The sequence below is a fragment of the Tubulanus polymorphus genome, chromosome 1, assembly GCF_964204645.1.
Source record: "Tubulanus polymorphus chromosome 1, tnTubPoly1.2, whole genome shotgun sequence".
Taxonomy (NCBI): Eukaryota; Metazoa; Nemertea; class Palaeonemertea; order Tubulaniformes; family Tubulanidae; genus Tubulanus; species Tubulanus polymorphus.
The window spans coordinates 8,493,570-8,521,046 of record NC_134025.1 but is presented as its reverse complement, the minus strand read 5'-3'; the positions used below and the strand labels follow the sequence as shown (position 1 = coordinate 8,521,046).

General features: G+C 37.2%; 2 protein-coding genes and 3 long non-coding RNA genes across 5 annotated transcripts; 3 read left to right on the top strand and 2 right to left on the bottom strand.

Annotated features, from left to right (window-relative positions):
• On the bottom strand, positions 1-4,759 carry LOC141905728 (solute carrier family 35 member F5-like). Its single transcript, XM_074794723.1, has 12 exons — positions 4,662-4,759; positions 4,432-4,561; positions 4,159-4,341; positions 3,711-3,804; positions 3,474-3,536; positions 2,785-2,921; positions 2,473-2,642; positions 2,196-2,362; positions 1,959-2,118; positions 1,722-1,812; positions 1,476-1,642; positions 1-1,367 (listed from the first exon to the last, which is right to left on the bottom strand). Exons 2-12 carry the CDS (start codon positions 4,534-4,536, stop codon positions 1,307-1,309), a joined length of 1,398 nt encoding a protein of 465 aa, XP_074650824.1. The 5' UTR covers positions 4,537-4,561; positions 4,662-4,759; the 3' UTR covers positions 1-1,306.
• Positions 4,760-15,888: 11,129 nt separating this feature from the next.
• LOC141915426 (uncharacterized) lies at positions 15,889-16,670 on the top strand. The gene is made up of 4 exons (XR_012620957.1): positions 15,889-16,016; positions 16,102-16,258; positions 16,350-16,507; positions 16,593-16,670. It is a non-coding gene; the product is annotated as an uncharacterized LOC141915426 (long non-coding RNA).
• A 183-nt stretch (positions 16,671-16,853) lies between these two features.
• Positions 16,854-17,388, top strand: LOC141915332 (uncharacterized). Its single transcript, XR_012620944.1, has 3 exons — positions 16,854-16,974; positions 17,060-17,216; positions 17,302-17,388. It is a non-coding gene; the product is annotated as an uncharacterized LOC141915332 (long non-coding RNA).
• Positions 17,389-17,412: 24 nt separating this feature from the next.
• On the top strand, positions 17,413-17,894 carry LOC141915333 (uncharacterized). The gene is made up of 3 exons (XR_012620945.1): positions 17,413-17,459; positions 17,541-17,697; positions 17,783-17,894. It is a non-coding gene; the product is annotated as an uncharacterized LOC141915333 (long non-coding RNA).
• Positions 17,895-24,419: 6,525 nt separating this feature from the next.
• Positions 24,420-25,574, bottom strand: LOC141900033 (uncharacterized). Its single transcript, XM_074786772.1, has one exon. The coding sequence runs from the start codon at positions 25,572-25,574 to the stop codon at positions 24,420-24,422; it is 1,155 nt and encodes a 384-aa protein (XP_074642873.1).
• Between the last annotated feature and the right edge of the window lie 1,903 nt (positions 25,575-27,477).

Genomic DNA, 27,477 nt, shown 5'->3' with positions numbered 1-27,477 from the left:
TCTGTCAATACATGAGGTACTATCCGATAACAGTAAGGAATACACAAGTATTGTCATTATTGGTAGACATTTGCAAGAATCATATGACATGAATTTTTAGTGACTAGAACACCAGACAGTGCATTTCCTAAGGGATTGATCTAAACCGACATGTGTTTGTGTTACATCACTGCCTAACAAATAGTCAATGTCAATTTTTTTCTCTATTATAATGGCCAGAAATCGCCGAAACTAAATTCTTTCGCTCCCACTTCGTTGTACATTTAAAAGGACGGAAAATAGAAGCTCAATTTTGTTAGCAAGTCGCTGAAACATTTATGGAAAATAAGTTACTTACATTCTCGAGACATTATCAATAGGGGTTGGGACACAATAAATACAATCCAGACTGATTAGTGACACAAATTAGCTTCATGAAATTTAGTTGATAACATGCAAAATCAGTCACCTGCCAGTTATGCATGTTAATAAACATATGCCATTTACAATAATATCATAAAACCCTACGAATATACATACTGGTACATATATACATACACAATAAACAATTACCTGAGAAAATTATCTTAAAGAGTTTTTCATGGAAAAATATATAACTTTAGCATACGGATATTATCTAGCTTGTAAAAGACAATTTTAGGAGCCATCGTTTCCATGGAGGAAAGATGCTGTATATTGCTTTTTTATGCATTAAGAACTGAAGGCTGCATAGGCTATCATAATAGAATACCATGATGCTACTTAGACTGAGCTTACTTTGAAAAATTGTATTGTATTGTAGCTTGCCAACCATTATCAGTTTGGTTTCATCATTCACCAAGAACTCCTCTGAGAAGCAACCTTATTTTACTGTTCACAACATGATATCACTATCTCTCAAGAATTCCTTAGGGATATTGCATCATTCAAGCTTTTCTAATAAAAAGTGCATCATTTATTCATACTGAAACATGGATTGTGTCCTCTTACAATTCAAAGCTTATATTTATCAGGTTGAATGTTCTTGTACCGAATACCTGCCACGGTAGTGTTGATCTTTGATTGAAAATGCCTGCCATAATAGCTAACCATGTAGAGGATGATAAGCAAATATATAGTAAACAAGTATACAAATGTGATTCAAACAATCCAGCATCCAGGAGATAAAATTGTCTGCTGACTGATTCAACTGCCTGCCAGTATGTCCATTTTGAGGCATATTAATGTCAGCTGACAGTTCTGATATAAAATATTGGCACCATTCTGACTACGGTAACTTAGAAACATGTATAACAACTAACTGCTAATGCTCCCAAGATATGCTGGATCAGTCAGGATTAATGCCTATCAAACTTTCTCGTTGTTCGTTGTCTAAATCTCTTATTAATCTGAAATAGGTATTTTGAAATAATCAACTTTACTATGACACCTCAACAATAGTCACATACTTTATGCATATTAGAAGAAATCTTTCAACAGCTGACAATATTACATACCTGGGTGTTGGAATTAATCTTCTTCTACAGAAACAATGAATGCGTGTGAGCTTTTTAACGCATATACAAACTGGATCCCAGTTCTCGTAGTGATTCAAAACAGCGATGGCAAAGAATGCTAAAAATATTGGCGCGCTTCCAACGTAAAACATCCAATTGTATGATATCTGGAATTTACACAAGATAAATCTTTCAGTATGGAAAAATATTTTTCACAACAAAATCAATAATTCGAACAACACTCACTTTTTTAACGACTGTATCAGCAATCATAGTCAATGGAATAGTTAGACTCAATGACACTGTAGCTAGCAGTGATGATGTTAAAAAGCAGCCCCTGAAAGACATACATATTGGAGTGTGGTATGAATGAACCCAAATGAGATGAGCTTTTACTATAATTTTCCAATTAAATTCAAGTGAGTGCTAGTCAACTATGCCTAGATGGGGTTAAAAACAGATAAATTATAATGAAATTCTTACCATAGCCACAACAACTCAGATACTACGGTGCCAATAATCCCATTAGCCACCAAATAAACCCAATCCATCTTTGATGGCCAGTTAAAGAGTTCTGCTTTTGTAAAATGAAGTATGAAAAAGCCTGGCCATAGTACCAAGAAAATAAAAAGGCCAACAAACCCTGAAACAGAAAATGCAAATTTTTGAGTCATGCTACATCGGATTTCCAAACATGAAATAACAGTTGCCAATTCTTACCAAAAAACATGGTTATATCCAAGCGATCTTCATTGTCAACTTTTTTACGGAATAACACCAAATATGTGGCATAAAAGAGAGCACCACACAATGCCCAAAGAGCTCCAAGTGGAATGCCATTTTCAAGGTTTATATCTGATACACTGACTAAAACAACACCACCCATGCTAAAATATTCAGAAAAGTTATTCAATTTTCATGAATCTTTCAACTTCCAGCGCAAATCATGATCGAGAGTTTGTACATTTTTTAGTCAAAATTTTGATAATCATGTTACCTGAACAATACAGCGACCAGTTTGGACAGAGTAAATTTATCGATGGATGAACTGGGAAATATTGCAGCAAGCACTAGCGTAAAAAGACTCGATGATGCTGACAGCACATTGACAATGCTCGCTTCTGTATTTTTAAGAGCTTCTTGGTATGAAAAATTGCCAAAGAAAAACTGTAATGAAGCATTTAAAATGTCAGCTACCAATCTCTGACACATGGCAAAAGCATTTTCATTCTTCATAATGAATATCAAAATATGATGCGCACATTAATGACAAAAGTATAATGCATATCCATATACAGTTGCTACTTACAAGAACTGCAAACATAAGTGCTATCTTAGCCACCTGCCTAACTGTGAACTTCGACAGGTAACGCATTCTATACTCCTCAGCTCTTTGATAGGCAGAGTATGACAGTCGAGCAAGAGTTGCATCCTCCGCATGATCCTCTAAATATCATAAATAGAACAGTTGCTAGGGGTCCAGGGATAACATACCCACTTGATGAAATGCTTTTCAATCTGTCAATTTCGCTATTCAATGCCCCTGGAGAGCAAATGCAGTAATCAATTAATTTAGGCCTACCTCGAAACTGACCTCAATCATAGAAAATGTAAAAATGCAATTTTTGTAGTAATAATTTTGCAATTTATTGTGTAGGGCCCTAGGGCAAACAAAACATTAAACTTATCGATCGAAGCGTCTTCAAAATTTCCTTAAAAAATTTTAAGAAAGTGTAAAAGGTACTGATTTCAGTGAACAACAATGACTGCAATGTTTTGGATTGCAGATGTGTCTTGGGTAGATACATGTAATAACCAAACACAAACTTTTCAAAATAACTGGATTCTATCTATAGATGGACAGACGAAAGCTGAATACTGATATGCCAAGTGGACTATAAACACGTTTCATGAGCTCTGATTCTTTTTCAGTTTTAACTTTTATCCAAATGTCTAGCATTAATCATAGCTTTGATTCAAATGCAATTCTCAATGTACCTGATAACTGCCGCACCTCCGAAAGTGAGTTGAATCTGACAGAACGATTTGAAGACTCATGACCTGAAGACAAAGACAGAACAAAAGTTTGAGACAGAAATAATTGATTCTGGCTAACTCAATTGTCAAATGGAAAACACTGAATGAGTGAGGAGTACACTGAAGAACAGTAAGGAATTGTTCAATTTTAAATCATGGTAAATAATTGTACTTTGTAATTGAAATAGAAATATGTACTTCTCCTACTTCCAGCGCTAACCGTTCCATCATCAGATTCTGTTCCACTACTCTTATCAGCATCGGTTCGAATAGGAACATAAATTGGTTCACTCTGAAAAAAACATGCAGTATATAATTATTCATCATTGAAGTCGTAAGCGTCGTTAAAGTTGTGTAATATGTACAGAATGTGCAACCGGCACATCATTTATCCTGTCAGATGGCACCAGTGAGATATCAGGTGAACTTGATCAAAATCAGTTCATTTTCAAGTAACTTTGATCTCAATTTTCGGTCTTCTAATCCAAAGATCAGGCATATCATGCATCAAAACAAACTTGAATGAGTTTATATGTAAGATTTTAATTGATTTTGAAGAAATCCAGCCTTGATGTTGTACTGTACACTAGTGAACCTGGGGCCACAGTAGCGTTGCCAGTATACCACACTAAACTATCTAACTCACCAAAGGCTGATCAGAGTCTGTAGGTCTGTTATCTTCTAGTACGTCGACAACTGTGTTCCCTTTGCGACACAAAAGTCTCCATGATCGTAGAAACAGAAAACCAGTGAGGTAAACCATAAATAGGGATGTTTTCAAATACGTGCTGAAAAACGGCTTCTCAAAATGTGTATCCTTGAAAATGTACTGAAATTGATAAAGCTATCAATGATGAATATCATGCAGCTGTAGCGCTTGAGCTGATTGCGGTTGTGTTGTGACAGTAGTCTTTGATACCTCAGTGATTTCTGATGAAGCAACCCATATCACATCAACGAGCAGCAGTACAAAAACTCCTAATGTCAAACGATGTGCTCTAGACCAGCTAGAAATTGGTAACATTATCTGATTCTGAGATTTTCATCACCTGATGACGAAAAAATTAATTATGGGCATGGTATTGGTTAGTTAATTCCACAACTCACACAGCTGCTGGGTCAAGGTTTTGTTCTTTTACAATTACATACCTCATTAACCACAAATAAACTACTAACAACATGTAAATTATCGCATAATCAACGAATTTCTTGTGTTTTCTGTTTTATCTGCCAAATTTCATTTCCGGGTTTACGCAAGATTGCATTTATCCCGTACCATGATATTACATTGGACCGTAAAGTGCTGCCGCTATACATATGGTTGACGGTAAATATGTGAACTAACTCTGAGATCGGAGATTAGACTGGTTGCCTGTTTACGAACTCGCCATCTTCAACATCTTCACCCGTCGAGGGATTCGAACCCACTACGCTAAAGCTGTTCGCCTTAAAGCTGTTCGCTGGTGGAAGCGAGTTCGGGATAGACTGATCGACTGTCCAATTCTGCGCCAATTTTCTAAATTCAAAGAATGTTTTACAGACTTTTCGACATCAATAATTAACCACTAAGAAATACTTTCTTTTTATTATTTCAGGTGGCGGGAAAGAAAGGCGAGAGTCATTGATGGCGAGGGTCAATATCGAACGTACATTATTTCACCAAGAAACAAAGATTAGGAACTTAAGGGATTCACCAGAGAATTGTGACCACATTACAACAGCGAGCGTATGAATTTGCACGAGGCAAATTGAAAATTACCACTTTTATTGCATTGTGATTAATAAACTCAATATTATTATTATCATTTACTGAATGGTTTTTCTTTAGAGTTTATTTTTCTTCTATCAGAGGACCGGCATCAATGATGACATGATTTTTGTAGGCTTTAGCAAAATTTAACACTTAATGCGGAAAAAAGTGGCAGGTGGCAGTATTTCACTTAGTGAATTGCATCAATGCCTTATCATGTTGTCTGACTTATCACAACTAGTATCCTCATGGACAGACTGACCCTGTACGCATGATTTGATACCGCCATACTCTGACCAAAACCAAAATTGGGATAAGATTAGGCCTAATGTGGAACAAGAAATGAAATTCTAATATGGACTTTCCTAAATTTACATGATAATGTACCGTTTAATCCAGTATCAAAATTAAAGAAAACAATTTTTTTTCAAATTATGAGTGGTAAGCATGAAGTTTTTGGCAGAATTTCAGAGGATCGGTGCTTCAAGTGATTAAAAAAGCCTAATATGTCTCTTTCAATTGAATCAAGCTTGATTCAGAGTTTTTTAATGAAAATCCTCCATTGACGGGAATCTGTGATAACGGTATGAATGATGATTAATCATAAATACATGGTATTAGTGGGTTTTCCCCCAATGACTCAAATAGACCACTTTCCTAGTGCATGGTGTGAGTTGGTTATCTCGGGGTACATGAACTGTCCTTACGTAGTTGTGACTAATTTCATTAGTAAATGTTTACGCGGTTTCTATGTTATGAAGACCTGTGTTGGTGTGAATCTTTAACTGAAGAGCTATCGGTCGGTATAATTTATAGATTATTCTAGAATTTAAGAAAAAAAAACAGGCGGCGGCTAATAAATTCGGAGGTAGCTGTTGGGAATCAAGTAATTTATTTCATGGCCTTATTAAAGTATTCAACCCGGCAGTGGAACCTTTCATAATGTAAACCCATTCAACAATAGAGACACAATTGCGGTTTTTCAGAGTTGTTGATAGCATTCATACACGCTAGTCGCTATTGAATACGTCACCGGCTGACCACGGTGTACACTAGTTAGTTACCTAATCGTTGGTGGTAAGCTTTTTATAATCGGATGGGCTTATACCAACGTTAGGGATGACAAGGACCAAAACACGGTTGAAAAAAGTAACACTTCAAAAATAAACTTTCTTTTCACTTCAGTCCACAATTAATGGCTTAATTCACAATCTAACACAGGTACCTTTCGAAATAATCCAATTTTATGTATGTTTCGAGTGGTTAATCAACATTATTTTGAGAAATTAATTAATTTCTCCACCAATTTCGCCATTGGCCGCCATTTCTCTGTATTGCACATGTGGCATGATAAGACAAGGGGACCTACAAGGATTTATATAAAACTTTCAAGACGAAACGACAATTTTTATTTTTGATGGTTTTCCAACTTATATTTCAAATCTTCAGGTTTTCCATATTAAATTATATTATAATAAATTCTGGTAAAAGAAAAATGTGAATAAGTGTTGATTTCTTAATTTTTTTCAATTTCGTCGTTTCGCTTCGTTAGTTTGTGCTGTTGTCCTGGCCTCAGTCCACAGGTGCCAGCACCTCCAGTAATTTTCAAAATGGCAGCTGTTGACCCGACGGAAATTTACTCTCACTTTACGGCCGATTTGCACATGGATTAAGATCGTCAGGTGAGGTGTTATAGGTATCAGACAAACTACGAATCTGTTGTGCGTCGATTACAACAAAAATTAGACGGATATCTTAAGAGACAATGAAATGCCAGGCAAATTACTCGTCAGTCAAATTGGCTGACGAAGATTTCATACAAAAATGACCTTCCCATTCCTGACTGTGGTTTGTGAAAATATCCGATTGTGAAACTAAACCACAGACAGGTTACTGACTAGGTGTACACAAGCATAGGCCATTCACCTCAGCTTACTCACACTGTGAACATGCTACCGTGGATTCTCCTCCTGGCGATCTTCGCTCTGCTCCCGCTCCTGCTCCTGTTCCTGCTTCTTGAGGAACGACGTCTTTATGTTTTATGTGTTACTGTTCGTCTCCGTACTGTCCTGTACTGTTCCGTGTTCATTAATCCGTTCTATTTTTCAGGGTCTAATCCGTTTTATTTTTCAGGGCCGATTTCTCTGTCGAATTTCAACGTTTGCTGGAACAAAACTAATGCCCGAAAGCGTCAGCTCTCCGTTGCCGGTCATGTGTCGAGGATGTCAGACAAAGAGTCGGTCAGGAAATGGCAGCCCTCTACACGCCCTCATACGGAATACGGAAACCAGGATGACGAGGCCTCACTCTCCCCACGTATCAACAGAGTTTGCTGGGTGATGTCAATGATGGGCAAGTCAGTCGGATTGCACAGGTTAAAAGTGGAGTGGTAAAGCTGGACTGTCTACTAGTATTCATTGATTCCTTTTCAGGAATTGCTTCGGGTAAAGATTTAGTCTTGTCTTCCCATGCGTTCTAGCATTCATTGATTCCTTTTAAGGGATTGCTTCGGACAGGGATTAATTTCCCTGTCTTCCTTTGCGTGCTAGGATTCATTGATTCACTGCGGGATCGCTTGCGTGCTAGCATTCATTGATTCCTTTTAAGGGATTGCTTCGGGCAGGGATTAATTTCCCTGCCTTCCTTTGAGTGTTAGTATTCATTGATTCCCAGTGGGTTGCTTCGGACGGGATTAAGTCTTGCCTTCCTTTGAGTGCTAGTGCGGGCAAATCAGTTGCGCTGCCCTATTTTTGGCTTGGGCAATTTGATAGGTTTGTCAGTTACTGATGTCACCCGGCACACCCTGTCGGTAAATGGTGAAAGTAAGGCGTCGTCATCCTGGTTTTCGCGTTCTGTGTGAGGGCGTGTAGAGGGCAGTATATTCCTGGCTGGCTCTTTGTCTGGTGTTCTCGGCATGTGGCCGACGTCGGAGAGCTGTAAAGCTTTCAGACATTAGTTTTGTTCCGTACCAGGTTTTCATCGCTCTTCTCTTTTTTTTCATTTCAGGACTCCCAAGATGAAGAAGAAGATGCTGAAGGGGACTACAGAAGATAGCGAAAAAAGAACACTGAACTCAGCAATATTGAAAGTTAAGTTGATACACATGTAAATTACGATGTATGATACAGAAAGGATTGTGTAACTACAGAATATCGTTCTTTTACTCATTTCAGGTTAATTCAGAAAGGCCCATTTAAAATCTGCCCACCAGAAGTGCCCACAAAAGACTCCACGTTGAATGAACTAAACGACGAAAGTCCTGCCGCAACCGCACCTGGCAGTCTCATCCTGCATGGCAACAGGAATGCATACATACATAAAGCTAAGTTGATTTTTCATATCTGGGGTAGAATGCATAGGCACTGGAGAAGATAGAGACGCTGGTCAAGCTCACCATCCCCGCACTACTTTATTGAAGCTCTATGGCCGGTATATTGTTAAAAGTAAATTGAAATATAGCTAGGGCAATGATTGCTTGAATATTTACAATATTAGATGAAATGATTGAGTGAGGTCCCTTGAATATTCTTTGGTCTGATAATTAAAATGTAGATTGGTGAGATTGGTGCGGTTTCTGACATTTTTCATACTTTACTATCGTTTTTCTGACTATTTCCGGATCGTTCCAGAATAAATTAGAATTGCTTTTCCAGAAATTTCCGGATCTATCCAGAAAGCTGATGCCGCGGAATTCCGGAAAATCGGAATTATTTTTCCAGAAATTTCCGGATCGTTCCAGAATAAATTAGAATTGCTTTTCCAGAAATTTCCGGATCTATCCAGAAAGCTGATCTCGTAACGGCACGGAGGGGTGTGGGATGCCGCGGATTTTCCAGAAATTTCCGGATCTTCCCAGAAAGCTGAACGGCACGGAGGGGGGGGGGGGGGGGGTACCGCGGAATTCCGGAAAAATCAGAATTATTTTTCCAGAAATTTCCGGATCGTTCCAGAATAAATTAGAATTGCTTTTCCAGAAATTTCCGGATCTATCCAGAAAGCTGACCGGCACGGAGGGGGGGGGGTGGTACCGCGGAATTCCGGAAAAATCAGAATTATTTTTCCAGAAATTTCCGGATCGTTCCAGAATAAATTAGAATTGCTTTTCCAGAAATTTCCGGATCTATCCAGAAAGCTGACCGGCACGGAGGGAGGGGGGGGGACCGCGGAATTCCGGAAAAATCAGAATTATTTTTCCAGAAATTTCCGGATCGTTCCAGAATAAATTAGAATTGCTTTTCCAGAAATTTCCGGATCTATCCAGAAAGCTGATCGGCACGGAGGGGGGGGGGTACCGCGGAATTCCGGAAAAATCAGAATTATTTTTCCAGAAATTTCCGGATCATTCCAGAATAAATTAGAATTGCTTTTCCAGAAATTTCCGGATCGTTCCAGAATAAATGGTCACCTGGATACCATAACAAAGTTTTACCGTTTTGTGTGAATATAAATTGATAAAATGGCGTTTTATTTACGTCTCGGAGAACTGTGTTCTTTTTTGAAAGCATCAGAGCTTTTCCCTAAATGTATGCCAAATCGATGGAAGCATTTTTGTACATATCTTGGAGCTTCTGAGGACATTTCAAACGATGAGACGAATAGTACGTATATAATGGTAGGAAACAGTAGTCGCTTTTCATCTGTTGGACATTCGAAAAAAATGAAATGTGCTGCCGTGATCTTTATGGGGTCATTAGTCAACAATATCCGGATATACTTAGGATGGAGACTATTCACAAAGATATAATTTATGGGACTGTGTCATCCAGAAGAGATGGATTTAAACCAATCGTGCTAATGCCGCCATTACAGATGTGTTTGTTTTGCGATCGAAAAATAACTTTGAGAAATGAACCGTCTTTTCCACATGTATTTACGAAAACCGGAGTTCACATAGCGGCTTCGTTTTCTGGAGAATGTAGGCATTGTGTGAACAAGAAGCTTTTATATCACCCGCAATATTTCACAATGAATGGAATGAAGGACGAGCGTTATTATTATGGAAATCCAAACGAAACCTATTTTCTATCAACATCTCAAACCGCGTTTTCAATTGATTATCTTGAACATGTTTCCGTCTCGATAAATCATTTCGGGGCCTCTTTCAAAGCGCTCGCGGACGCCTACAACGAAGAACACGAAAATGCGAACAAAACAAGACTGCACTGTTCATCGGTCTTTTCGCGTACTCCTACAAGTGATGGTCAAGATGATTCGATAAATTGGTACCTGAATGAACTCAGACTCGAAGAAGCGTGGTTTTTGTACAGAATAACTAGGGAATCAAAACTGAACTACCCAAACCTGAAGACGCCAATATCAAATTTCAAATACTTAAAGAATGGACACATCGATTTAGATGCAATTTGCAAACAAGCGTGGCCGGTGAGAAAATTGTTCCTCAATGTTGACAAGAAAGATATAGGCTACTGATATCATGCTACATTTCACATTGAGTCCATGTTAACATTACATATACTTATAAGAAACCCACATAACAGAAACGAACTAGGATTCTAACCATCTAAACCCTAACCTAATAAGCTATGGTACTCTCAAGCATAAACACCCACCAAAATAAACCTAACCGTAACTCTCTAAACACTAAACCCTCTAAATTCTCTCTAAAACCTTATCCCTAAACCCCCATTGAAACCTAACCCGCTAAACACTAAACCCTAACCCCCTAAACCCTAACCCTCTGAACACTAAAACCCGCTAAAATCTAACTCTCTAATCCCTGAACACTAAACCCTAGCCCCCTAAGCCCTAGCCCCCTAAACCCTAACCCTCTAATCACTAAATCCTAGCCCCCAAAACCCTAACCCTCTTAAACCTAAACCTCTAAACACTAAACCCTAACCCTCTAAACACTTACCCTCTGAACACTAAACCCTAACCCTCTTAACACTAAACCCTAGCCCCCTAAACCCTAGCCCCCTAAACCCTAACCCCGTAAACCCTAAACCCTAACCCTCTAAAACCTAACCCCGTAAACCCTAACCCTCTAAACCCTCTAAACACTAAACCCTAACCCTCTAAACACTAAACCCTAACCCTCTAAACACTAAACCCTAGCCCCCTAAACCCTAACCCACTAAAACCTAAACCTCCAAACACTAAACCCTAACCCTCTTAACACTAAACCCTAGTCCCCTAAACCTTAGCCCCCTAAACCCTCACCCTCTAAAACCTAAACCCCTAACCCCGTAAACCCTAAACCCTAACCCTCTAAAACCTAACCCCGTAAACCCTAAACCCTCTAAAACCTAACCCTATAAACACTAAACCCTAACTCTCTAAACACTAAACCCTCTAAATTCTCTCTAAAACCTTATCCCTAAACCCCCATTGAAACCTAACCCGCTAAACACTAAACCTTAACCCCCTAAACCCTAACCCTCTGATCACTAAAACCCGCTAAAATCTAACTTTCTAATCCCTGAACACTAAACCCTAGACCCCTAACCCTAGCCCCCTAAACCCTAACCCTCTAAAACCTAACCCCGTAAACCCTAAACCCAAACCCTCTAAAACCTAACCCTATAAACACTAAACCCTAACCCTCTAAACACTAAACCCTCTAAACACTAAACCCTAGCCCCCTAAACCCTAACCCTCTTAAACCTAAACCTCTAAACACTAAACCCTAGCCCCCTAAACCCTAACCCTCTAAAACCTAAACCTGGGATCAGCTTTTTATGTTTTGATGATAAAAGTCGTTGTGTTACTACGCAACAAATGACTGTTCCCCGAAATAAATTAGTTAATTTCCGTGGTAACGGATCAAAATCCTTATAACATTATTCACTGTACACGATTTTTGGAATGAGATTTCCGGAAATTTCCAGAAAAATCCGGAATTTATTTTCCGGAATTCCATTTGACCCCCCCCCCCTGCGATAATGAGATTTCTAGAATTTTCCGGAAATTTCTGGAATTATTTGTTTAAATTGTAACACCACGATTTTTGGAATGAGATTTCCGGAAATTTCCAGAAAAATCCGGAATTTATTTTCCGGAATTCCATTTGACCCCCCCCTGCGATAATGAGATTTCTAGAATTTTCCGGAAATTTCTGGAATTATTTGTTTAAATTGTAAGACCCCTCCTTAGATTTTTCGGGAAATTTCTAAATGATTCCGGAAATTGAGAAAATGTCAGAAACCGCACCGTTATGAGATTGGTCAGTTATTGATCAGATTTTTTAAGTACGTAGAATTAAGGTAAATTCAATATCTTATGTGAAATTTTCCGAATGTACCGTAGATATTTCAGGCCTCATATTGCTTGTTTAACTGACAATCAAGATATAGATAGGACAATTTACTGATTAACCAATAGCTTAGATATTAGCAATCATTCAATACTTATAATGTTTGACGAGAAACTCTTCTAGTGTAGATATTTTAGGGCCCTGTGTACATTTAGGCTGGCTTTACCTGTAAAGATATATATCAATTAAACTTTATCACCAGTTAATAGATTCTTTTACAAATAGTATATTGATATATTTATAAACATTCAGGCACTTTACAATATATACTATATGCTGCTTTACCCATTGCATTAATGAATTTCTCCACGGAAAGATGTATAAGATAGTGTCTAGGGCTCTATCGAGATCTGGTGTAATATATATATGGGGAAAACTATGGACTGCGGGTCTTTCAGAAACCATGATTACATCTCACCACTTTGATAAATCTAGAATAAAACAAAGCTTTACTTGATTCAAAACATTCCACAGAGCCATACTTGTGCCTTGTTTTTGCGCTATGATTATTGTTTAACTGAAAATTATCATGTATATATAGCTAGGACAAATTGCTCATTAACCAATGGCTTAGATATCCACAATTAAGTTGAATTCAATATTTCATGTAAGATCAAAAACTAATACAGGTCCATAATATAAATGTTGTTAAACTGAAAATTTAAATATAGCTGATATATGTATGAGCACATCTGAATCAGTCTCATCGACTGATCAGTATTTACATCTCCAACTGCCGTGCGACTGGTCATGGTCTCCAATATTGCCAAAATTTACCAAAACTTAACTGATTCATCTAAAAGCCATACTGTGTGTCAAGTTACGCATAATAGATATTGTTTAACTGACAATTAGAATCAAAGGTGAATAACTCATTAATGTATTACTATAAGATATATACAATTAAGGTAAATTCAATATGTTATTTGAAATTGTTTTTAATTCAGGTCCATGTACATTTAAAATGTAGCTGATACATGTGTATCTGAACACATTTATTTATCTGTATCTAAGTATTGTGTCTTCATACAGCTGTATTAGTTTTGATACATATTGCCAAAATCATTTCACGCAGATTTACTTCCGATTGAAGGGAGATAAAACAAATCTGTGCACGTACAGATTTGTTTTATCTCCCTTCAAATCTGTACGTGCACAAATACATTCCTGAATTTGGAAGGGAGAATATTTCAATTTCACTGTGTATGTCAGATTGAGAGCCTTATTCTGACAGGATATCCTAAACTTAGGTCTTATTCCTCTTGCTAATAGCTCTCTTTTACTAACCCCTCTCTACCCCTCAAACTATTTTCTAGCATCATGTCTTGCAACGCACCAGGGAGGTCCAGTCATAACAAGGTCTTTCGGTCCTTATACACATTGTACTACTATAAAAGGGAAATAAAGATTATAAAGCAATTCGGCTACAAGGGAATTTCTAATTTACCACTAAAAATGTTCTTTTATCTTAATTTCTGATGAATTCAAATAGTGATGGATTCATCACATCTGAAATTCTACTCATGTAGATTTTCAGGCTCCATGTTCAACTGACTATTAAAATGTAGCTAGTATGATTACTAATTAACGGATTGCTTAGATACCTAGAAGATTTATCAAAATCAATTCCATTTAATGAATATAAGTGAAAATTATTTTAAAAAATAGTGCAGTGGATGAGACGACTGTATCCCACAATGTCATCTGCGTCTAACTGGGCCACATGTGTGTGGGATCTATTGAATCAGTTACGTTTTGGGGAATTCTGGGTTCGTCAAACTATATATCAAAAGCTCTGATGCAAAATTAGCAGTTTGGAATAGTCATCAATCTAAACCAGATCTGAAATTCTTCTCGTATAGAAATTTCAAGCCCCGTATAAAATATTGTCAGAAACAATTTTGATTATAGCTAGGAAATTAATTGATTGATTAGGTATCCAAGATGAATATTAATTCAGCATCTTCATATAAGGTAAAAGTGCTCAAATCTAAACCATAGGGGTTGATAAGTATAATTCAATATTGGTTGATATCTAAAGAATACAGGGTGTGTTGCGTGGGATTTATTGAATCTTTAAGGCTTTGCAGAGTTCTGGATTTGTCGAGGTGTGGGAATGATTCAAGGTTTCTTAAATCTGTAGAACCATGTTGACCAGGATCAGTGTGCTCAATGCTGGCAGTGCACTATTCAGTTAGTTATAACATCATGATTACAAGATCATTGTATATATTAGGAGCAATATTTAGAATTACTGAAATGGATTAGAATACCAATCACTGGATACAGATGTCACCATCTGTGGGTACTAGAAAACATCTCTTAAAGTTTATTAATTGACGATGAAGTTAATTTGATTATACGAATACGGTTTAGCCGACAATCGAAATGTATATAGGGCAATACTACTAACTGTATGATGGGCCTGGGTTTGAATAAAAGCCTACTGGCGCCTGGGTTTCATAGAGAAAGAGACTCATCAAGAATTAATGAAGGGAGAAGAGAAAAATGTCATCTGCGTCTAACTGGGCCACATGTGTGTGGGATCTATTGAATCAGTTACGTTTTGGGGAATTCTGGGTTCGTCAAACTATATATCAAAAGCTCTGATGCAAAATTAGCAGTTTGGAATAGTCATCAATCTAAACCAGATCTGAAATTCTTCTCGTATAGAAATTTCAAGCCCCGTATAAAATATTGTCAGAGACAATTTTGATTATAGCTAGGAAATTAATTGATTGATTAGGTATCCAAGATGAATATTAATTTAGCATCTTCATATAAGGTAAAAGTGCTCAAATCTAAACCATAGGGGTTGATAAGTATAATTCAATATTGGTTGATATTTAAAGAATACAGGGTGTGTTGTGTGGGATTTATTGAATCTTTAAGGCTTTGCAGAGTTCTGGATTTGTCGAGGTGTGGGAATGATTCAAGGTTTCTTAAATCTGTAGAACCATGTTGACCAGGATCAGTGTGCTCAATGCTGGCAGTGCACTATTCAGTTAGTTATAACATCATGATTACAAGATCATTGTATATATTAGGAGCAATATTTAGAATTACTGAAATGGATTAGAATACCAATCACTGGATACAGATCAAATCAATCAAACGAAATCTACCAATTGCCCGCAGAAGAATCAAACCAACTCAGATGATCATCACCTATACTCAACCAAACGAAATCTACCAATCGCCCGCAGAAAAATCCAACCAACTCAAAAGATCGTCACCGATACTCAACCAATCAATCTTGACATGTAAGTTTATTTTTATGGAAATTATTATGATAAATTCTAAATGAAATATTTTGTCATTACAGGATATCTTTTATTGCAGCTGAATTTCAACTATAAGAAAAAACCCAGCTTGAGATCAACTACTCGTCCAAAATCGACTAACTGGAACAGTGCACAGATGAGGCCAACTAACTAACCAACTAATAGGATAATCGCCGATAACCAAGCAATCATAAAAGGTAACTTGATATACATGGAATTATTACGATTGATTCTTATTGAAATATTTTGTCATTACAGGATATCTTCTTTTAATCATTGCAGCTAAATTTCAACTATCAGAAAAACCCAGCTTGAGGTCAACTACTCCTCCAAAATCAACCAACTGGAACAGCGCACAGATGAGGCCAATTAGAATTCAACTCATTTACCAACCAACTTAGATGATCCACGCCCATTACGAACCAAGCAATCATAAAAGGTAACTTGATATAGGCCTACATGAAATTATTATGATTAGTTCTTATTGAAATATTTTGTCATTACAGAATATTTTCTTTTATTCATTGCAGCTAAATTTCAACTATCAGAAAAAACCCAGCTTGAGATCAACTACTCGTCCAAAATCAACCAACTGGAACAGCGCACAGATGAGGCCAATTAGAATTCAACTCATTTACCAACAAACTTAAATGATCCACGCCGATTACGAACAAAACAATTTTAAAAGGTAACTTGATATACATGAAATTATTGTTATTGATTCTTATTGAAATATTTTGTCATTACATGATATCTTCTTTTAATCATTGCAGCTAAATTTCAACTATAAGAAGAAACCCAGCTTGAGATCAACTACTCGTCCAAAATCAACCAACTGGAACAGCGCACAGGTGAGGCCAATTAGAATTCAACTCATTTACCAACAAACTTAGATGATCCACGCCGATTACGAACCAAACAATTTTAAAAGGTAACTTGATATACATGAAATTATTGTGATTGATTCTTATTGAAATATTTTGTCATTACAGGATATCTTCTTTTAATCATTGCAGCTAAATTTCAACTATAAGAAGAAACCCAGCTTGAGATCAACTACTCGTCCAAAATCGACCAACTGGAACAGTGCACAGATGAGGCCAACTAACTAACCAACTAATAGGATAATCGCCGATAACCAAGCAATCATAAAAGGTAACTTGATATACATGGAATTATGACGATTGATTCTTATTGAAATATTTTGTCATTACAGGATATCTTCTTTTAATCTTTGCAGCTAAATTTCAACTATCAGAAAAACCCAGCTTGAGATCAACTACTCCTCCAAAATCAACCAACTGGAACAGCGCACAGATGAGGCCAATTAGAATTCAACTCATTTACCAACCAACTTAGATGATCCACACCGATTACGAACCAAACAATTTTAAAAGGTAACTTGATATACATGAAATTATTGTGATTGATTCTTATTAAAATATTTTGTCATTACAGGATATCTTCTTTTAATCATTGCAGCTAAATTTCAACTATAAGAAGAAACCCAGCTTGAGATCAACTACTCGTCCAAAATTAACCAACTGGAACAGCGCACAGGTGAGGCCAATTAGAATTAAACTCATTTACCAACAAACTTAGATAATCCACGCCGATTACGAACCAAGCAATTTTATAAGGTAACTTGATATACATGCAATTATTACGATTAATTCTTATTGAAATATTTTGTCATAACAGGATATCTTCTTTTATTGCAGCTGAATTTCAACTATCAGAAAAACCCAGCTTGAGATCAACTACTCGTCCAAAATCGACCAACTGGAACAGCGCACAGACAAGGCCAATTAGAATCCAACTCATTAATCAACCAACTTAGATGATCCACGCCAATTACGAAACAAGCAATCATAAAAGGTAACTTGATATACATGAAATTATTACAATTAATTCTTATTGAAATATTTTGTCATTACAGGATATCTTCTTTTAATCATTGCAGCTAAATTTCAACTATAAGAAGAAACCCAGCTTGAGATCAACTACTCGTCCAAAATCGACCAACTGGAACAGCGCACAGATGAGGCCAACAGAATCGAACTCATTAACCAACAAACTTTAGATGATCCACGCCAATTACGAACCAAGCAATCATAAAAGGTAACTTGATATACATGAAATTATTACAATTAATTCTTATTGAAATATTTTGTCATTACAGGATATCTTCTTTTAATCATTGCAGCTAAATTTCAACTATAAGAAGAAACCCAGCTTGAGATCAACTACTCGTCCAAAATCGACCAACTGGAACAGCGCACAGACGAGGCCAATTAGAATCCAACTCATTAACCAACCAACTTAGATGATCCACGCCGATTACGAACCAAGCAATCATAAAAGGTAACTTGATATATATGAAATTATTACGATTAATTCTTATTGAAATATTTTGTCATTACAGGACATCTTTTAATCATTGCAGCTAAATTTCAACTATAAGAAAAAGCTCAGCTTGAGATCAACTACTCATCAGAAAATCTACTAGTAGATGAATACTCATTGACCCATTTGCTGATGAAAACTGCAGACGCCCAGGTGATATAAGTTGAGGAGCCAGCGACGGATTAATCACTCAACGATGGATTCTTCTACAATCGGTGGTTGATTTCTATAAAACATTTTATCAGGAGCAGCAGAGACAATAGTGAATCTTATAAACACTGATTCGAGCGACAAAGCTAATGGATTATCTCATAAACACTGAATCAGGATGACCACCGTTTTAAAAGCAGCAAAGACAATAGTGTATCTTATAAGGAGCTACATAAACAATGGTGCATGTTATAAACACTGAGATCCAGGAGCGGCAAAGACAATAGCGGACTTCTGTAGTAAAGTTTTGATTTTTTTACTTACGACCCTTTTTCAAACCAGTCTGATATAGTGTTTTCGAGGATATTATTTTATAATGTTTTATGCAATGTGAGAGTCTTATAAAATCTAAGCTCCATTAATTCACGATATTGGTCTTCGATCCTTGGTTGATAGATAAGTCAAGTTAGGTTAGTCACTAGGGGTATATGGTCGCGTCAAGCGCCTAGTTTGGACTGGTAGGTCTGTTGAGTTAACTCCTTAACTGAGATATAGTTTCTATGTGATATTGTGAGTTTAATCTTCAAACTTCACCATAGTTAAACATAGTCAACTATGGCTATTTGTTCGTGTAGATATCACATAATTAGGAAACATAGAACATAACGTTTGGCCACAGTTGATGTACAAATATTAAGTATTTGCTGAATTGTAGATGTACTAATTTGATGGCATTCTTATTTTCGAAGGCCCATGTAACCGATTCACAATTGAATCGTAGATGTCGATTTTCACATCGACCTTTAAGCCTCCATCAATCTGTTTGATGATCATAGCTACGTATTTGAAAACAAAAGCTTTATTTGAAAGGCGACCATTATTTACATTTAAGAGGTTAATCTAGGAATAACAAGGCATAAAGTTATAGCTAGGACTAATTTTTAACGTTTTAACATTCATTATTTATAGCTGTTTGAACTTCTTTTATTGTAATGGGTAAATCAATATCATGAGATGGCTCCCATGAATAATCACTTGGCTTCAAATCGGGTGTATAATGATTATTAAGGAGTGGCAGTGAATCGGTAGCGCTTTTAAAAATTGGCCCAGAAACTTTACTGTGAAAAAATGCCTGCAGTTGTAGATAGAGGAGTATAAATATTACATAATACAAACTACAAGTACATAAATTAATAATTGATAAAAGAATAAATGAAAAAACCAAAAAATAATAAGTACTAAATAATACAAAATACAAGTAGATACATAAATAGATAATATTAAAAGATAGTTGGAAATAATAAACAACAATACAAACAAACAACAAATTAATATTCTATTTACATGAAAAGGGATTTTTTCAAATATTTATCAACAAGGTTCTTCATTTATCGAACAACCTTCCCTAAGTATAGCGAAAACCCGAGATCTTTTCTGTTGTTGTTTTAAGCATTCTATCGGACTCAGTTATTGTAATGAACAAAACAAATAACCATAAACCTTAACTAAATCAAACACACTTGAAAAAAATAACTGATATGATAGAATGCTTTGAATAACTGTGATGAAAGATCTACCGTCCTTTCAACTAGCCGCGCTCTATCACTGCTGTGACTGTTTATTGTTATACTGGGGTAGACTTACTATCTTACATCTGGTACATACATTTTACTTTTTAGAAAGAATTTAAAACAGCTATAAACTTAAGTTACTGATGTTATTGATTAGTTACTGATTGTATGATTATGTTGATGTTTTCGAAGCTGCCAGAAAAAAATATCAAAATAATTAGTGTTTAATGTCAAGGTGTTTGGAAATCTTTAAGACAAGGCAAAATTCTAGTTTTCTAGTGAAAGTAATGATTAGTTGATACTTAGATTTCCAGAGTGAATCTGTATGTTCCATCTCTAGTTTAATGCTTTTATGTTGCAGACTGTTATTGTAACACAGTTTGCATGTTTGGAAATTAGGAACTTGCATGATGATTCCTCGTTTTAGATATTATTGTCGTGTGAATAAAACGATGTACATTTTCATCATTCATGTTGAAACTTTTTAGTTGTTAATTTCTATAGCAACAATTCCACTGTGGTGCTTTTCAGTGGTTCATAAAATACTGATTTAATTAGCAGGAGCATAGAATAGAAGGAGCAGTCTCTTGATAGGCTAACTCGAGGATACAGTGCTAATTGGACAATTGTCCTAGCTTTGTTTTGATTATCAGTTTAACCGCATCTGTGTGGGGCCTGTACAAGAAGAATTTCTGATCTTTATAAAGAGTTGTATTTATATCTACTATCAAGTTGAATAATACAAATTAAGAAGTTGCCGTAGCTTCATCAGTCAAACCATATTTATATGAAGATACTCGATTTATCTTAAATCATCACGAAGAAAAACCTTTATCATAGTTTGAAGGGTTTGATCTAAGGAATAAATGCCACTTGACCTACGGGCTAGCATATGTAATATCACTTGCCCCCTCAAAAATCAACTTGCCCTACATGAGTAGTCGGATTGTGACACAATAATCCCTTGCATCGAGTGGGATAAAAGCTTTGAGATATAGAATTACACAAGCACGTTGGACGAGTGATTGTGATAACCTACATGCCCTTATGAAAATATACTCGTCCCGGGCAATTGGACTAGTGCTTAAATCAGACCCTGCTTTGTTTCAAATGTAACATTTGTGAAATAAGCTGGTTGATAAATATAAAGAAATCTCTCAGACGAGGAAAATTTTGGCAATGTTTTTAGTTTACTTGTAATAACTAAGATTAATTAGTTTACCTTACGCTTTCCAGAGTGAGTGAATTTGTAGGTTTTATGTTGAACTGATTTTGAATAACTCATTTAGCGGGGTATAATTGTTGTGTAAGAATAAAATGATATATATGTTTCGTCATTCATACTGTGGTGCTCATCAATGGTTCATAAAATACTATTTTCATTAAGGCCCTTATGGAAAATAGAGTAACAAATTAGAGGAGCAGTCTCTTGATAAATGAGGATGAACAGTATTAATCAGTAGATTTTAGAAAATAACCAATTTGATAATGTCTTGAAACCTCTTAAAGACAAGGCAAAGGTGGCAAAACTTGTAATGAAAATTAAATCAAAGACTTTTTATTTAATCTAATCTTTAGCTTTCCAGATTGAATTTGTGGTTCTATCTCTGGTTATAATGTTTTTATGTTGGAGACTTTTTTGAAATACAGTTCACGTTTTTGTAAATGACTGAGGCACTTCCTCCAGTACATGAATACCTGTCATTTAGGTATAATTGTTGTTGTGGAGATAAAATGACATGTTCATGTCAATTATTCATAAAACATTGATTTATTAAGGTCCTATCGAATAAAGTTGAGCTTTTTCTTTATAAACGAGATGTCCTCAATCGATGTAATTTGAAAAGTTGACATGATAGATTCATATTTCATGAAATATAACAAAGTGTCGGTTATTGACCTCATGAATTGTCGAATTCATAATCTTAGACTAGTCCAATTTTCGGTTTTTTATGGATCAAAGTTTATAATTCTTTGTGTATTTCTGTTATTTTCCTATTGATGCAAATTGTATAAATCAGCTGTAGTGGAAATGTATGGTACCGTAGATAAAGACTTCTAAATACCTTACATGTAACTTTGTTTTAAGTTAGTACAATTTCATACATAGTAATAGAAATAAAATTACTATTAAAATTTGAGAAAATAAGCTAAAAGTTAATATGGTATGTGAAAATAAATGATGTAAGAATGTAAATCAGATTGATTACTTAATCCTACGCTTTCCAGAGTATTTGGCCAGGCTATCTCTGGTTTTAGTGCGGGGAGCCATGGACTCACCGTTTAAGAGTCCATGGTTGTGGGCCATAGACGTTTCTGTTTTAGAGTCTATGGTTGGACCATGGGCGTATTAACTCTCGTTAATAGATTATACGCCTATGGTGGTTGGGCTAGTTGTTTTTGAAAGTCCGTGTTTGAGGAGCTTACATACATTATATTTCCTCGAGCACAAACCTGGTATTTTGTATAATTGTTGTATGAGAATAAATATGATTGATTTTGAAATATGTCATTCGTTTAGTTAAGCAACGAGTGTTACTAAAACGAAGCACTACTAAAAACAAAGACAATATGCACCCGAGAAAACCGACCAGGCAATTAACGTTTCCGGCAGAGGTGGTACAGAGCGCCCCAAGTGATGATTTCGAGTATCTTCGGACTTCTTTTTAGTCATGCATAGTTCTAATACCCCAAAGTGCATAGGTCTTCGTTTTAGTGGCGCATAGTTTTTAGTAACACCCCCATTTCACTGCCCAGCTATAAAATTAACTGCTTTTCACGTCCGGTCCGTGAATCATTTTCTCGAACCCGAGCCACCTTCGGTTATCTGAGTTATCTGACTACAGTCGAACTAAACGAAACCGAATGTCCGTTAGTTGAAATTATATTCCGGAAATAGTTCGAAAATCAAGCGCATTCGGTTATTAGTTCCGACCATTAGTGGACTAGATACGAAAACCGAATTTGGCCTCGAAGTGTCTCAATTTACGTTCCATGGATCGCTTTAAAGTCGATTTTTACACCAATGAAGAAAGAAACTCGACCAAAACTATCAGGTAACGCGGGCACCTGTACTACGTGGCTTCGAAAATATCGATATACAATTCAGGATGTCTCCGTTACAGCGCCGTCTAAATCTACCCTGCGTGAAGGAACGGTCGTCAATAGTCAACAACGAACTTGAGATGGATAAACCAATCTCTACTGTCACTGACATACTGAACTGAAGCAGCCATGCAGCAGAGGCCACGACACTGGCAATTTGTTTGTTCACTTAAGATGATTAATTTGTCATTCTGAACGTGACACTGGACATTAGCAGTCAATTTCATTGTGGTGAAAATATTATACGACAGGTAACTTCACTTCAGTCTTTTAAATTTTGTGAACAGTAAATGAATACAAAATACGTATTTCACCGTCTTGTCAGGCTGTCTGTATATTAAATAAGATTTTGTACTAGAAGTGGACAATAAATAGAGAATAGCAGTAAAAAGAGTTTGTCGTGATGGATTTTATACTAAATTTCTAGCAAAAATCATGTTTGGTCCATGAGGAGAGGAAAATATTGCGAATATCCAGATCATCTGAATTACAGTTTCCCAAGTCTGTCCCAACTCACTGTCTGTACCGAGAATATAAGTAGAGATGCTGCGGTGGATCCAAATATCTGATCTCACAAAACACTGGTCAACAAGGAGTTCAACTATTGTAAACTTTATTAAGACTAGTCATTTTCACATCATCATAAACACAACAATTCACTGAATATATTCCACATACGGTTGATAAAGAAAGCGTGTCCCCCTTCCTTCAGAATGACTATCACAGCTGAGCCCTTTTTCTTACAAAATAAATAAGTATTCCGTTTGAATTCCGAGTAAATATCAGCGGATTAATTCGATACTTACAGCAATTAATGCCTTTTCTTCGGTCTTTAAATTTCCTTTTGTTTGCTGATTACATTTATGATTCATAGATTATCAGCTGATTTACTGTAATCAGTCATTCCAGTGCGATTTTGAAATTACTCCTAGTTTCGCTTATTCGATGAGACGCCATTTTAACCCGGAGGTATTACGATAATGACATAAGTAACGAGACGAGTAGTACTGTATAGGTTAACTATTTATTTGAGTCACGAGCTTTCGCTTCTAATGAATAGAAGCTTCATCAGGTGAATGAGTATATTCAATGGAAAAACAACGGTATTTATAGGTAGATAGACACGAATTACAGAGAACTGAGTGAGAAGAGTAATTACAAATAAATGATGAGTGACATGATGATTAATAACTAAGTGAGTGAGTAGATAATTAATTAATTAAGGAACAACAAACTAAAACAAATCACCGAGAAATAAATCAAAAATAAAAGTATATCAAAGAAAATAAACAGATGGAATCTAAAAGCAACGAATAACAAGAGATGGAAGTCCGAGATAAGTTCAGATACGATGAATAACATACAAAATTACGTTCTGTAGTGGGACATGAATCCTAGATCGCGATTGAGGCCAAGATTAACAGTATCACCGCGTTGAACGAGTTTTTGTTCCATGATTTCGCGCGTATGTTTATTAGAAGTGTTCATTTTATGTAACGCGGTCACTTTAAGGTTGCTGATGGTATGGTTCGGAAGATTGAAATGTTCGCCGATAGGTTTATCCATTTTCTTTTGTCTGATATCAAATTTGTGACCGTTTAAGCGTTGACGTAATGTTTGTCCAGTTTCTCCGATGTAGATGGTTCCAGGGTAGATATCGCATGTGATGGCATAAACAACGTTGGTGGAATCGCATGTGTAGGGTCCAGTGACTTTGAGTTGTTGGTTGTTGGCTGCGGTGACCGTCGGTGATGAGTTGATGAGAGGGCAGAGTTGACATCTAGATTTGTTGCAGGGGCGCGTGTAATTGTTATCTGAGTCTTCTTCGGTGGATAGTTTGCTGCTGATGAGGAGTTTTCTTAGGTTAGCTGGTTGGCGGTACGCGATGACTGGTCTTAGTGGTAGTATGTCGCGTAGATGATCATCCTCTTCGATTATGGGTTGGAGATCTGATATGATTCGTTGGATTCTGCGTAGGTGCGGACTGTAGGTGACTGCGATGGGGATTCTTTCGGTTTCTTCTAACGTGGGCGGTTTGTATTGGAGTGTTCTTTCTCTGGGTATGTGAGTAGCGCGAGTGATTTGTTGGTCGATGGTTTCAGGGTTGTGCTGGAGTTGGTGGAATGCATTTTTCAGTTGTTGTAGGTGTTGGTCGCGGTCTTGAGTGTTGGAGCAGATTCTGTGGTAGCGAATGGCCTGACTAAAGACGATGGATCTCGTGGTGTGTGGTGGGTGAAAGCTGGTGCCGTGAAGGTAGCTGTAGGTGTCAGTAGGTTTTCTGTAGAGCGATGTTTCGCGTTTGCCGTTGATGATTTTAACTAGAGTGTCTAAAAAAGGAATTTGAAGAGGCGAGTGTTCGAGGCTGAGTTCGATAGCTGGATGAAAGTTGGTGAAGTTTCTGTGGAATTCAAGTAGTTTTTCAAGCTCATGCGTCCAAATGATGAAGATGTCGTCGATGAAGCGATTGTATAAAAGTGGTGAGTGCTGCTCTGTTTGGAGGAAGTCTTCTTCAAGGACAGACATGAATATGTTGGCGTATTGGGGGGGGGGCATTCTGGTGCCCATAGCTGTACCCTTGGTCTGGGTGTAGAGCGATCCGTTGAATTTGAAGTAGTTGTGTTAAAGTATGAACTTGGTGAGATCAATGATGGTCTGTGAGTTTTCGTTGTTAGGTAAGGTTCTGGAAATCGCGGTAAGTCCATCTTCATGTGGTATGCTAGTGTAGAGGGCTGTGACGTCCATAGTGACGAGTAGGGTGTCTGCTGGGAGGTCTGCTGGGATGTTTGCGAGTTTGTTGATGAAATCTGTGGTGTCTTGTATGTAACTGGGTGTGTTCGCTGCGTATGGGCGTAGGAGACGATCTACGTATGTAGCCTGATATATTCTCGGTGATGGTTCCGATGCCGGAGATGATTGGGCGTCTGGGGTTATTCTTCTTGTGTATCTTCGGGAGAATGTAGAAGGTGTCCAGTGTTGGATCAGCTGGTATTGTGGCGAGTAGATAGTTCTTCAATTCTGTGGGTAGAGGTTTGATAAGTTGTTTGAGTTTTTTGGTAAACTCGCTGGTGGGGTCTTGGTCGAGTTTTTTGTAGAAGTCGGTGTTGTGAAGTTGGCGGTGTGCTTCGTTGATGTAGTCGTTTCGATTCATGATGACAGTGGCGCCTCCTTTGTCGGCAGGTTTGATGATGATGTCTCCGTTGTTTCTGAGTGTAAGTATGGCTTTTCGTTCTGCTGTAGTGAGATTGTATTGAGTTTTAGGTCTGGTGTTGATGATTTCTGATCTGACTCTGTTTCTGAAGCTGGTGATGTAAAGATCGAGCTTGGTGTTGCGGCCTTCGGGGGGAGACCAACTGGATTGGGTCTTGAGTACGGGTACAGGTAGTCTGCTACAATCACTTGGTGTGATGTCTGTGGTGCCTGAACTGGTGATCTGTGTGTGTGGCGTGTTTTCGGTATCGGCTTGTACTGTGGTGGTTTCTGTTTCTGGTCGATACTGTGTGGATGTAGAGGTTCCTGTGTCGATAGTATTCTTTCTGGGGAAGAATTCTTTGAGGCGGAGGTGTCTGAAAAATTGTTCCATGTCGCCGCAGAGTTGAACTTTGTCGATATTGTTGGCGGGACAAAAGCTCAGACCTTTGGAGAGAACATTTAGTTCGGCTTGAGATGGTTCGTATGTAGACAGATTGACGACATTGGAGTTGGCGGTAGTGTTGGCTGGTTCTAGTTTTTTCAGTTTGTCGAATTTTCTGTATTTGGTATGAAGTGCTGACTTGATGTGTTGATCGTGGATTCGGTTGGCAGTGGATTCGATAGCGGTTCTCTGAGTTTCGTTAAGTTGGTGATCATTGAGTAGTAGTTGGAGTTGATTCTTAATCTGCCGCTGCTTGCTGTACATGACACTGATGAGAGGGTTTTGTAGTTTCTTCGAGAATATCTTGCAGAGTATTTCGGAATACTGGGTATGGTAGGTGTTGCGTAAAGGATTCGTGATTCTCAGTCCTTGCGGTACGATGTAATGACATGTTTGACATGCATCGAAAATGTAAAATGGAGGACGGGATCAACCGGTCTCTAGCGGTCTCTAACTGAAGGTAGAGACCGGCAACCAGTCTAGAGTTCGAGAGTGATACCGGACCCCTGGCAAGCGAGGATGCGAACTCGCATGCCACAGTAGGAATATTGTGTGGCTGAGTTAGTTCACACGTTCACCGCTAGTAATTAATATAGGAGCAGCACATTACGGTCAAGATCTGACAGCGGCTCGGAGTCGACTGAATAAATTCTGTATTCTTTGAAAATGTCGCAGATTGTTAAACTATCTTTTTAATGAAAAAGTTAATTTGATGATGTGCTCTGTTTACTGTAAAAGGCAAAAAGGCCACCCTGATGGCGGTTCTGTAGAATGTCCATCTGAGTATAACCATAG